General features: G+C 50.4%; 8 protein-coding genes across 8 annotated transcripts; 5 read left to right on the plus strand and 3 right to left on the minus strand.

The window, feature by feature from the left end:
- Window positions 1-494: 494 nt before the first annotated feature.
- N7525_006970 (uncharacterized protein) lies at window positions 495-1,471 on the plus strand (the record flags this gene model as incomplete). The annotated part of the gene is made up of 5 exons (XM_061213878.1): window positions 495-536; window positions 591-609; window positions 666-749; window positions 812-1,246; window positions 1,308-1,471. 5 exons carry the CDS (start codon window positions 495-497, stop codon window positions 1,469-1,471), a joined length of 744 nt encoding a protein of 247 aa, XP_061068309.1.
- A 2,068-nt stretch (window positions 1,472-3,539) lies between these two features.
- N7525_006971 (uncharacterized protein) lies at window positions 3,540-3,803 on the plus strand (the record flags this gene model as incomplete). The annotated part of the gene is made up of 1 exon (XM_002567486.2): window positions 3,540-3,803. The coding sequence occupies one exon, from the start codon at window positions 3,540-3,542 to the stop codon at window positions 3,801-3,803; it is 264 nt and encodes an 87-aa protein (XP_002567532.2).
- Window positions 3,804-3,997: 194 nt separating this feature from the next.
- Window positions 3,998-4,627, plus strand: ura6 (uridylate kinase ura6; the record flags this gene model as incomplete). The annotated part of the gene is made up of 1 exon (XM_002567487.1): window positions 3,998-4,627. The coding sequence occupies one exon, from the start codon at window positions 3,998-4,000 to the stop codon at window positions 4,625-4,627; it is 630 nt and encodes a 209-aa protein (XP_002567533.1).
- Window positions 4,628-5,097: 470 nt separating this feature from the next.
- On the minus strand, window positions 5,098-6,624 carry N7525_006973 (PCI domain protein; the record flags this gene model as incomplete). The annotated part of the gene is made up of 2 exons (XM_002567488.2): window positions 6,304-6,624; window positions 5,098-6,203 (listed from the first exon to the last, which is right to left on the minus strand). Exons 1-2 carry the CDS (start codon window positions 6,542-6,544, stop codon window positions 5,098-5,100), a joined length of 1,347 nt encoding a protein of 448 aa, XP_002567534.1. The 5' UTR covers window positions 6,545-6,624.
- A 468-nt stretch (window positions 6,625-7,092) lies between these two features.
- On the minus strand, window positions 7,093-7,798 carry N7525_006974 (uncharacterized protein; the record flags this gene model as incomplete). The annotated part of the gene is made up of 3 exons (XM_002567489.2): window positions 7,093-7,482; window positions 7,536-7,612; window positions 7,678-7,798. The coding sequence occupies 3 exons, from the start codon at window positions 7,796-7,798 to the stop codon at window positions 7,093-7,095; spliced, it is 588 nt and encodes a 195-aa protein (XP_002567535.2).
- Window positions 7,799-8,790: 992 nt separating this feature from the next.
- Window positions 8,791-9,486, plus strand: N7525_006975 (PaaI family thioesterase; the record flags this gene model as incomplete). Its single annotated transcript, XM_002567490.1, has 1 exon — window positions 8,791-9,486. The coding sequence occupies one exon, from the start codon at window positions 8,791-8,793 to the stop codon at window positions 9,484-9,486; it is 696 nt and encodes a 231-aa protein (XP_002567536.1).
- A 216-nt stretch (window positions 9,487-9,702) lies between these two features.
- N7525_006976 (thioesterase family protein) lies at window positions 9,703-10,781 on the minus strand (the record flags this gene model as incomplete). The annotated part of the gene is made up of 2 exons (XM_002567491.1): window positions 9,703-10,619; window positions 10,679-10,781. 2 exons carry the CDS (start codon window positions 10,779-10,781, stop codon window positions 9,703-9,705), a joined length of 1,020 nt encoding a protein of 339 aa, XP_002567537.1.
- Window positions 10,782-11,386: 605 nt separating this feature from the next.
- Window positions 11,387-12,241, plus strand: N7525_006977 (RTA1 domain-containing protein; the record flags this gene model as incomplete). The annotated part of the gene is made up of 1 exon (XM_002567492.2): window positions 11,387-12,241. The coding sequence occupies one exon, from the start codon at window positions 11,387-11,389 to the stop codon at window positions 12,239-12,241; it is 855 nt and encodes a 284-aa protein (XP_002567538.2).
- Between the last annotated feature and the right edge of the window lie 119 nt (window positions 12,242-12,360).

A 12,360-nucleotide genomic window follows, 5' to 3' on the forward strand; every position in this document is an offset into this window, starting at 1 on the left:
TCGGGTAAATTGGGGGAAACGACTGCCTAGTTGGCTATGGTGGGTTATATAGCGTTGCAAATTGGACCCCACCCCAGCTCTCCTGATGCCGGTCATTTTGGGGGCGTACAGCTCAATAAAGCTGTCTCTTCTCCGGGCTATGGATGCTCCGCTAGTATTGGGTGATCGGTGGTTATTCCCGAATTGGCGACTTTGGACTGAGATGTTGTACCGTCCCACGTTATTCGATATAGCAAGGGTAGCAAGTGTTCAAATGTTGGTAGTTGGGAAGTTGATGCTCGGCGGAAATCCCGTGCTTTTCGAAATGTCTCAAGCGTTTCATTTGCTTTACACAAGTTGTACAGCCCGAGCGGTAATTTATTCAAATGTTCCCTAGTATATCTTGATTCAATGTTTGTATATTTCTTTTATATTTCTTTGCCAATCCCCCTTTTCTTCAAGTGTATAGGCTCAGATTATACATTCCTCCATAGATAGTTGCAGGTCGATACAAGATGAGGTTCTTATGTCTTCATGGCGCCATTGGCAACATCGAGGTGAGTGGTAGGAGATACCATCGTGGACATCCATAACTGACTTCTTTATCCCAGAATATTAACATCCAGCTTGGCAAGTATCATCTGGATTTGAGCACTCGAGATGAAGACTCACTGACACTATTGCAGATCCGCTGGCGAAGCAGATGGCCATGGACGGTTTCGCTTCGTTCCACTATATCAACGGTCCTGTTCCTGTGTCTCCACCGGCAGGTAAGATCCCCTCGAGCCCAAATGCTAATAAAACCCACTATCTAATTTTTGCCCTCTCCTAGGATTCGCGGAGTATTTTGGTATCGGGCCACATTACCGGTGGTTGGAGGATGGAGGAGTAGCGGAGGGCTCAATGATCTCTCGTGTTCGAAAGTCACCACATGGTTCGTGTCCAGAAGACGCAATAAGAGATTTGGGGAAGGGCTGGGATGGCCATTGGAATAATCACCATCAAGTCATGAAGTACCTCTATGATACACTGGATAAGAACCCCGATATCGAAGGCATTGTCGGATATAGTGAGGGTGCTACGATGGCTGCGAGTCTGATCCTGGATGAGGATAGAAAGGCCCAGGAGATTGGCCGTCCTCGTCGCATAAAATGCGCGGTTTTCTTCACCGGCTGGCCTCCTCTGTCCCCTGAGGAGGACGTGGTCCTGGCAGATGAGAGTGACTATACTCTGGACATTCCGACGCTTCATGTGGTTGGTGCAGATGGTAACCTTGACATCTATCACCCCTGTTCAAGTGATATACTGACTGTGTATTTCTGGCGAAGACCCCTACCGATACGGCGCACTAGCTTTGTTCAACATTTGTGACCCTGATACCGCAGCGATGTTCGACACTGGACGGGGTCACATCATTCCTCGGTCCGGTCCGGTCATCACTGAGTTGGGCAATGCCGTGCGAGACTTAGTCGACAGAGCGTATCAAGCGTAGTCAATGGCGGTTGTTCATGGGAAGCACAAAGCCGTTCTGTGCGCGGTGTAACATCATGAAGCCCGTTGAACAATACACAAACTCGGGCCTGATATGTTCCAGATTTTCAAAAGTCATATTCTGCAAGATAGTTAGATTCTGAACGTTCTTCAAGGTTGATATATATAGTTGTTTATCCCAATGTTATCTAGCGTTGCCTCTTGCGTTGATTGAGTGAAGCCCAACCTGAGTATCGCCCAATTGGGATAGTGTGCTACCCACTAGCTGTTATTGTAGCTTCCCCGGGTGATAACATTCTCTTCGGAACAGCTCACGTCGCAATTGGATACTTACCACTGCGATTTCACCCTCCCAACCCGCGGTATGATTCGGGTGTACTACCGTTCTCGAAATTCTGGAAACTCTTGCTGATAGAGCTCCAGGTCAAACCCCGAACTAATGTTCAACCGAAATGATAAGCTTAAAGCAAGCACAACTAAGCCGAGATATGAGATATGACAGGCCAAGGTCGTAGATCGCAATCTCAGAATGTCTGGCTACACACTTCGACGTTTGATATCATGTATCTCACCATATTCTAACCCGAATATGTACGAGAAAGGGCCTAGAATGTCATTCATATTATCATCTACAATTAGAATTCAAAACAATCTCAATCGCATATGAATACGACATCAGACCGGGAACTAGCCAGCCTCCGACGTACCGGTACTACGTAGACTCGGGGGGTTAATAAAGCAACATTCAACAAAGTCAAAGCAGGTCCCTGGCTCGACAACCTTAGGCTTACCCTATGATCACGGAAACATCCTTAACCGACAATGACAAACTTCATGCGATTCACCGTCGTGTGGTTTCGATGCAGCACTTGTGCAGTCAACCAAGCAAAATGCTAAGCCTCATTATCACCTAGAGAGCAGTGTTCATGATGGATTCTCTGTGCGGAACCCGTGAGCCTGGGCTTTTCTTCGTCGTCCCCCTCGCGCGATTCTACAACTACACTAGTACGTGATTTCGAGGCACATGTCAGAAAACACAATCTGATCAAATATCCAGTATAGCTGCGATTGCATATGGTGATGAGATTTACATTCCTGGCTTGCCATAGAATATGGGTAATTGCAAACTTGGGCATAGGTGAGTACTACTCCGTACCAACTCCTGAGTTCTACTAAAGGTTGGAACTAAGTCATTCTGTGTTTGTTTTTGAGACATAAATCCCGAGGTCCCCCTACGGAGTACCTAAGGAGTTGAATTATAGTCCAATTATTATTCTAAAAGCCCAAGGTTTGGTGTCACATATATGCTTATTTCGGGTCCAAGTTCCATAGCCTTGATCTGTTCTGAGCCAACTTGATCTGAATTCACCTTGTTCCTCCATTGTGCAACAGGCTTGTGTTTAGGAGGCTTCCTAAATAGGTATTTGGACCTGCATCTAGTTCAATTCTGAAACTTCTCCAGTCTCGTATGTATTACCCATTAATAGACGTACAATAATTCCTCAGTCTCGGAATCCTAAGCTTGGTTTTCATTTGGCCTATATCTCCTCACAAAAGGGGTTGATCTATATTTGAAACTTAGCAAGGCGGCCTTCGCTGCGTGACATGTAATAGATCATGTATAAGTTCGAATATATATAACATCGGTTGACATATCTTTTTTACGGGTGAAGCTCTTTAGGCTGGTGTAGGGGGATTTTCGGAACTGAGGTTGTAAACAGTGGGACCCTGTATTGTTATAGCAAGGCAACATAGAGTTATGAAGGTGCGTCCATGGAGGCTCTTTTAGTATGCAAGGTGCGTGAAGGATTACGCCATTGGCCGTGGAAAAAGCTGTGGTCAATCTTAATATACAATAATATACAATTCCAGCATTTCTATTGGCCATGACTGGATATAAGCGTGGAAGTATTGCAGTCTTACCTAATGTCGAAGCCGAAGCCGAAGACGTACACAATTTGTACACAACCGCATCGAGGTATACAGATCAGCAGCTAATCCCGTTTCGGTCATCCCAACTCCTTTTTCTCTTTTTCCTCTTCAACAACATCAAGTCTCCCTCTTTCTCTATGTTCTCTCTAGCCCGTCAATTCTCCGGAGTCCGCTCCAAGCCTCTAGCCTTCAGCCAGAAATTCACCCGATCGACCCAGGTACCCCACCGCCTGTACTCGAACCCTCCGAGATCTTCGCCGCCACGCGCACCCTCCGCCCCTCAATCCAGCCGCTCCAATTTCCCAATCATCCCCATCATCCTCATAACCGTCATCAGCTCCGGCGCCTACGTCTACCTCGTCAAGTCCCGCACTGGCGTCCCTACCTCACGCCAAAACTAGCTTGAAGTAAGCATGGAAGGCCTAGCCCATACAAAAAGAAAAAGCCAACTAACGTCCGTTTCAAGTCAAGTGCTGCCCCTCCACACGCACACCGACACCCCCACAGACAACCTCGACCCTAAACTCAATCCCTAAACCCCCTTTAACTCACCTCACCTCCCTCAACCTCCCACCACCACCACCAACCACCCACAATGGCCACCCCCCGCTTCTCCACAAACGACGTAACAGTCGTCTTCTTCCTCGGCGGCCCCGGCAGCGGAAAGGGCACCCAATCCGCGAACCTCGTCAAGGACTACGGCTTCGTGCACCTCTCCGCCGGCGACCTCCTGCGCGCGGAACAAGTCCGCGAAGGCAGCCAGTACGGCGAGCTGATCCGCGAATACATCCGCGAAGGCAAGATCGTGCCTATGGAAGTGACCGTTGCGTTGCTGTCGAATGCCATGGCCGACTCGCTGGCGACTTCGCCGCCTCCGGCTGGCAACAAGGCCCGCTTCTTGATTGACGGGTTCCCGCGCAAGCTCGACCAGGCTGTTTTCTTCGAGGAGACTGTTTGTCCCTCCGAGCTTGTGTTGTTCCTCGATTGCCCCGAGGATGTCATGGAGGCTAGATTGCTGAAGCGTGGTGAGACTAGTGGCCGCGATGATGATAATGCGGCTTCGATTCGCAAGCGTTTCCATACTTTTGTTGAGACTTCTATGCCTGTTGTCGATGACTTCCAGAAGAAGGATAAGGTCGTTTCGGTGAAGGCTGATAGCTCCGTTGAGGAGGTCTATGGGCAGGTTAAGGCCGGCATCGAGGCTCGTGGTTTGCACCCTCGCTAAACGGGGTTCTTGTGTTTGTATGTATATAGTGTTGGGGGACGATCTTGGGGGGGAAGAGAGTTGTGTGATTTCCTTGCTCGACTTGAGAATAGAGTATAGAAGAATTTAAGCATTTTTAAACTTGAGCCTTTTGTTTAGGAGGATGCTTGGCTCCCCTGAAACCAATGAAGTCGTCAGTTGATTACGGATTTGGGCCATGACCAGTCTAAAGAAATATAATATTCTTTAAGCCGGAGTAAAAAAAAATGAACAAAAGAAAAGTCATCCCTCCGGAAAACATAAACGACTAAGATTGACATGACATGACTCGTGGGGTCCCAAACATCCAACGGGGGCAGTAAAAACCCAACCCTACAAATTGGTCAGGGAAAAAGAAATGCATGAGGAAAAGACAGCGAGATTTCCCCTCTATTAACTGAAAGATTTTTGTGCTTCGTGAACTTTTCCATTTATAAAAAAAAAGAACACATCTATTCGGCACTAGCCTCAACCTCACGCGCGGGTTGAATGCGTCGACGGTCACCGTTACCGTTGCGGCTGGCGTTGGCTTCTTGGTCAGCGGCGGCCTGGATACCCTCGCGGGCGAAACGCTCACGCTCGGAGCGGATCACGCTCAGAACGTTCACGAGGGAACGGCGCCAGACCATCAGGCGGCCTTGGACCTCGGACCACTGCTTCTCGCCAAAGACGCGGTAGGTGGCGCGGTGCACAAGGAACTCGGACTTCAGCTGGGACAGTCTGCCCTCGACGAGGCCGGCACGAATGGTGTCAATGACCCACATCTCGACATCGGAGGCGGGGACGCGCAGAGCGGAGGCGATAGTGTCGTAGGGGAGTGAGCGCGAAGGGGTGGAGGATGCCAGCGAGGCGAGAGTAAGCAGACGCATCTTGGTCTGCAGGGCATCGGCGGACTCGGCGAGCACGCCGCCAGAGATGGAAGCGAGCGGGTTGGCAGCGACGAAGGTCTCATAGGCGTCAAGGGTGTCCGAGGTGAAGATCTCGAGCAGCTCGAAGAGGGTGCTGTCGCTAGAGCGCAGGGCCTGCACGGCGTCTGATGCGGTCAAGGGAGTGAAGTCGAAGACGGTGGAGCGACGCAGAGCGGTAGCGAGTGCGCGCACAGCCAACTCGCGGCTCTCGGGCTTGCTGACGTCGGCAGGGTCGATGGTCTGGAGCGCTTGCACGACGTGAGTCTGGGCCAAATCCTCATCACCGGCAGCGGTGGCGGCTTCGGCAATGGCGATGTGCAACTTCCGGGTATCATCGCTTTCCAACTCCCACGCTGAGAGCCATGTGGGGAGCTGCGAAGCAAGCTGGGGCTTGAGGGCTTCGAAGGCAATTCCAGATCCAGACTGGCGGATCACTGCCACAACAGCGAGGAGGACGTGGTAACGGCTCGAATCGTTGGAAGACAGAGTGTTGAAAATGGTGGTGAGAATAGAGATGGCGAGGGTAGGACCGAACTGAGGCGAGGTGGTGATAGGCTTAGCGAGATAAGTGCAGATGCGAGGAAGGAACACGTCGGCGTCGGAAGACTGGTGAACAAGGTGGACCAGGAGGTTGTAGGCGGAGGTGATCTCTGCAATTTTTTTAATCTATGTCAGTTTTGGTCCATCAAAGACAAAAGTGCAGCCAGACTCCGACTCTCTGCGGATCATCGACACTTTTCGCCAACTTACCCTTCTCGGGGGCACTGTTCAGAGCGGTCGCAGAGGACACGAGCTTCTTCAGGACTTCATCGCGCTGCTTAAGGTCGGCCTCGCCTTCAGACTGTTCCTGCTGGCGGAGAGGTTCGAGGAGCGGGGCGATCTCGGACTGGAGGCTACCCTCTTTGCGGAGGGCATCGATGTACTGGGCAAACTCGTCGGCGAGCTCGGTGAAGGAACCCTCGATGAGGAGGGTATTGGTAGGAGCGGGCATGATGTTGGATGTGGGAAAAGGAGAGGAAGAGAGAACGTGAAGTTCTTGATGGTGGAGTCTATCGATAAGTTGAGAAATTTCAGTGTGTGCCAAAAAAGTCTTGGCGAAAGGAACATCAGTTGAAACATCTCGACTGACTGGTCTTCGCCTTTTAACTGTTACAGTTCTTTGACTTCAGATTGGATCTTTTATTTAGGTGGGATATTTAATTTTACACTGCAATCCTCACTACGCTGATTTTTCTGTCCAATGGGTCGGAATTAATTGGTGATATTACTTTTTAATCGAATAGTTCATGCGCGAAATCGTCACCTGCGCAGGCACGAAAGGAACTCCAATCCAAAGCAAAACAAAGAAGGACAGGCGCCACGTTCATAGACATGTGGACAATCATAATAAGTCAAGACTTCAGGGGGAATTGGATGTCTCGAAGTTAAAGAAAAAGGCAAATGGCATCGCGATGAGTTAAGGGAATACAACAAGGAGGACGCTATGCGACCCATCCATCAAAGGGCGGTTAACCCAAAGACCGAGTGGAAATCGTTCCTTTACAGGACCATGCGCGCAGCAATGAACATGATACCAGCCATCAGACCCGTGGAGTACTGAGTCAGGTCGAGAGCGACGGCGGCATTGGTGGTAGTGCTGCTGGCAGCAGCCACGGAGGAAGTTTCGGTGCTGGAAGACTCGGTCGCAGTGGCCATGGCCAGAGTGCTCGAAGGACTGGAAGAAGAAGTGGTGGTCACCTCACTCGCGTTCTTGGAGCCACAGTTGGCGACGGCCTTCTTGCAGGCGCGCTGACCCTCGATATCGTCAGGGTGCGACTTGATGCACTGGCCGAAAGTGGCATGGCAGACGAAGAAAGGAACAGTCTGCTGGTAGGGGGCCACATCGGGGATGGAACCATCGCTACAGACACAGTCGAACTTCAGGGTGTTCTGTTCGAGCCGTTAATTACCTGGTCGTACAGACGTGACACATAGCAACATACCGGGTCGCAAGAGTTGAGCTTGGTGCCTTTCTGGCAAATATCGGGGCAAGTGTTACGCTGGGCAGAGCACCAGACGCCTACTTTATTAGCAATCTGTTGTGGAAGAAGTTGCTGTGGAAGAAGAAGTTGTGGGGGTACATACTCAGTTCGCTGCTTTCCACCAAACCAATATTGAAATCGGTGGGGAGGGTGTAAGGGCCCGTGTTATTGGCACCCATGACGGAGGTAGCCAGAGCCGAAAGGAAGATAATAGAGGAACGCATGATGAATAAATTAGAGATGCAGTGTACAGGAAGAGAGGAGAAGAGAAGTTTGGAGAATGGAGAAGGGAGAAGAGAGAAGAGAGAAGAGAGAAGAGGAAAAAACAAAGAATGAGCAGGTGCTTTGTATCCCAGAGGTATTCCAAGGTTTATTTTGGTTTTTGAAACCAAACTGGAAAGAACCAGGTTAGGCCCTGCCCAGGCTGGAGACTATTTGCCAGGGTAACCCCTTATTTGGCATACCAGGTGGAGAGTTCTATTCACTAGTATTGTTTTTTCTTGTTTTATGCTAGATAGGACTAGATAAGTAGTATTATTCAAGTTGCACAGGCCCTGTTTTCTCTATATTTGGTTATCCGAAAAGAGTCTGCCAAAGGGCTAAATTGGAGGGTCCTTGGCTGCATGCAACTAAGCCTAGTCAGGCCAAGTTGCCCCTGCCGATAGAACCCGTACGAATCATAGGCCTCTGAACGGAGATTGTTGAATGCACTACGGTGCACTATGGTGCGCTACAGTGATACAGGACCCTTAGATAAGTCGGTTCTGGTTCGTCTGTTTACGGAGGACCCTCGCATTCTTGCCTGAATTCCCAAATTCCCCTATTATGTCCCCTGTCACCGGTTACATGCCGGGGGTGAGACAATGCATTGTCCGTGCTTGAGACTAGCATGATTGGTTCTTCAATTCGAGGAAGGAATATCTACTTCAAAGCTTCTTCTGCTCGCTCCACCGCAAATCAATTTTTTTCGGCAAGTCCATTGGACCGTGCTAAGTGAATTTGACCCAATATATCCACGTGACTGTTTATCATGCCCTGATCGGTGATAGCCGGAGCCGAGGTTAAATCATGGCGTTGACACCGTTGGCGCCCTAATATACAACAAACTGCTGAAACATCTTCATGCCAGGTCATTTAACTACATACCACTTCTGACAATTGACTGCAACATAACCCAAAGGACCAAAACAACAGCCGGAAAAGAAGAAAAAAAGACATGGCCGATCCGGCTCCCGCTATCGCGCACCTCCGCAACAACTCATGGGCAAATAACCTCATCTCCTCAGCCGACTACACACCAATTCAAACCGACTCACGGCGCTTAAAGCCCACAACCGGGGAGGATGGCTACTTTGCACAAACCCTTAATACCCCCACCACAATCCCTCACTGCCTAACCCTGCAACGGTGCAACATCACACCCGCACCTGCAGAAGCCCCCACCTGGCTCCCCGCAACAAAACAAGATGCCGCATCTGCTGTAAAGCCCACCCCGGGCTTGAATCCTGCGGATATCATTATGATCTTCGAACTCAGCAGCCCTGGTCTGTCCGGCCACCCGTCAACCGTGCACGGTGGCATTGTCGCGACACTGATTGACGAGGCCATGTCCCTCGCTGTCGCGGCGCATACCAATGCGCCCAGTGCACTGAGCACGGCTGAGGATAACCCGCGCGGGGAGATCTTTACGGCACAACTGGATGTCAGGTATAAGAAGCGGGTGGCTACGCCTGCTTTGCTAGTCATCAAGGCGCGAGTTGTTGGGAGGGTCGGGAAGAAATTTTGGGTACGGGCGCAGGCGTTGCAGGAGGATGAGGAGGGTGCTAGGGGACACTTGGAGTGGGCTAAGAGGAAGGTTGTCAAGGCTGATGCTATGGCATTCTGGATTGTGACGTCTGACTCGAAATTGTGAGCCTCTTCTTTTCTGGCTCTCAAATTTTGGAGAATAGACTAGGACATCAATTCCACTAGTGCATAGATAGGGATTTTGATCCTGTACATACGACACCCGATTTTGCACATACAGGAGTAACCAGCAAAGTCATACATATATAGAGCATATAGCTAAGCCTGGACAGAACATACAGGATCTATTCTTCAAGTGTATATACATCTATGAAACGACTGTCTACAACTTCTCCATCTTCCTGGTTCCAATATTTCGACTAGCACTCACAACCAACCCAACCTGCGTACTCAACGCAATAACCTCCCCAGCCTCGTCAAGCACCGTAACCTCCAAATCCGTCCGCCCATCCCTAACAACCTTAGTAACAACCCGACTATAAAGCCACTCCACCCCCTCGGCCGGAAGGTGCTTCTTCATATCCACATTGAGTGTAACAGTCGGATACCAAAACTTCGCCTTCTCTTCCGCAAGCGAAGTCCCACTCTCCTTCGCCGTAGCAGTGGCAGACATAGTGTCAAATCCATCCAACGCCATGGGAAACATATCAATAAGATACGCCACAGCAGCGTCCGTCCAGCGACCATTCACATCACCTCCGGGCCGGAACCTAGCCCACTGATCGATCCCCATATTCCCAGAGCGCTTCTGCTGCGCATCACCAGCACCAGGACCGAACAGCTCGATCTGCGCTGCGGCCTTACGGAACTCCGCGAAAGGCGCGTCGAGCTTCGTCCAAGCGCCGTCACTGCCCCTGCGGCCCAGCATTTCTAGATTAACGGACCCATCTGCGCGCGAACCCGGCACCGGGGCAGGGTAAGGCTTCCACCCCGTGTTCGCGCTAATGCCGATCTCGGCGTCCGGCGGACTGACGGTGACATAGCCGGCGACCATGATTTCCAGCTGGCCGGGTTTCTTTTCAGAGGGCTGAAGCAGCTTGATGTGGATTGTGCTTGTGCGAGCGCCGATCTTGACGTCTTCGACTTCGAAGGTTACTGGGCCTGACGCTGTGCGCCGGAGGAAGGAGAGTTGAATGGAGATCGGGGACGCGGCGCTCTTGTATTGCTTTGGGTGGGCGTGCGCGAAATGTGTTAGGGTTAGTTGGTAGATTACGGCTGTTGTATAGCCGCCGTGCGGGACTAGTGGGATGTTAGCTTTTGGTTAATGGGAGGTTGGTTTTACATGGGTTTTGCTATACCAGTTCCAATGCACCATTCGGGGCGGAGGAAGGCGCTGTATTTGTTGGGGCCTTCCGGAGTGACCTTGATGGCCTCCTGGAAGGATGGGTTGATAGTGGACATGGTGCGGTGGTGTTTGATATGTACAGGTACAAAAGGTCTACAGAAGGTCATTCATCTTTTATAGAACCCTTCCCCACATACGAAGTTTACTTGGTGAACCTCGGCATTTTCCCCAGACCGTGGACAGCCGAGAAGCTGAGTCAGCTGGCTATTACCTACCTAGCCTGCCCAGGTGGCACGTGGTTTTTTCCAAGGTTCCAACAGTTTGAAGCCCAGAAATAATCCTCCTAACCGTGGAAATGCACCTAGGTTTGTGACGTAAGAGGGCTGAACAAAAAGAGCTGGAAGTTGGCAGGTTCCTATTGATGAGACCCTGCCATAGGTCCGATCGGGTAACGATCGAGAAGATATTCATGGATTCCGCTACGCGACATTACTTGGCAGCTCGCGTAAAGGGGACCTGGGCTAATCAAATTTCCATTTAATATGCAGAATACGAAAACGACCAAAAGTTCATTATTAGCTTGTTCGCTACTACCTACATATAAAACAACTGACCCCGTTCTGCAATGAGCTTGAGGGCAAATCTAACATGGATCATCATACCACAGGTACTACACTACAATGCAGCTCCTAGGCTATCACCTTAGATCGCTCAATCGCTAATGGAAAAGAATATAGCACAATCGTATGGCTACGTTGACCCCAACTTTCCGAACCCGGGCGGCGAAAGGGACACCCCCGTGATCATTTATGGCTACACGCCTTCCATCGCCCTAGCTGCCTTCGCAGCCGCGTGGTTTTTTCTTCACTTCGTCTACCACACGGCGCAAACCATCAAGAACCGCAGCTGGTGGTGGATGACCTTTTCCGCTGGTCTGATTTTCGAGGTGATAGGGTACATTGCACGATCCCTCTCCGCTAAAAAAAACCCTTATCACCTCATCTACTTCATCCTCAACTACTTTTTCATCGTTGTGGCGCCTGTGTTGCTTGCCGCTGGTATCTACACCATTCTATCAGCACTGATCCCACGAGTAGGGAGCCGGTATTCATTCTTACCGCCGAAAGTCATCCTGGCCTTCTTCATTACTTCGGATGTTATCTCAACAATCGTCCAAGTCGCCGGTGCGTGTCTCATTGGCGTTAAAGAGTCCCGTCGGCAAGATCCCACAACGGCGAACAACATCCTCCTGGGCGGCCTCGCGTACCAGGTCTTTGTCATGACTATCTTCGTCATCTTGGCGGCGAGTTTCCAGTTCCGAGCTCGACATGCTATCAGAGCAAACGAGCTTGGGCTCTTCTGCTTTGCGTTTTCCATTTCGACCCTCATGGTGTATTTGAGAACTATCTTCCGTCTTGCAGAAACTGCCCAAGGTCTCATGGGAGAGCTGCAGACCAAGGAGGTCTATTTCGCATGTCTTGAATTTGCGCCTATTGCGCTAGTGGTTCTTCTCTTTGCTATCTGGTATCCTGGCCGCTGCGTAGGCGCAGCGGTACGGGTTAATGATAAGTCATAGCTTTTGACATGGGAGCAAATATAATGTTTTTGTCCCTGAATGAGTCGCACCTGGGCGTATCTGACCGAACACCGGCAGTTCCGTAGATGCTTGACATCCAATTTCTAAAACGACATTTT

This window comes from Penicillium rubens (assembly GCF_028828025.1).
Source record: "Penicillium rubens strain IBT 27055 chromosome Unknown utg000003l_segment0_segment0, whole genome shotgun sequence".
Lineage (NCBI taxonomy): Eukaryota > Fungi > Ascomycota > Eurotiomycetes > Eurotiales > Aspergillaceae > Penicillium > Penicillium rubens.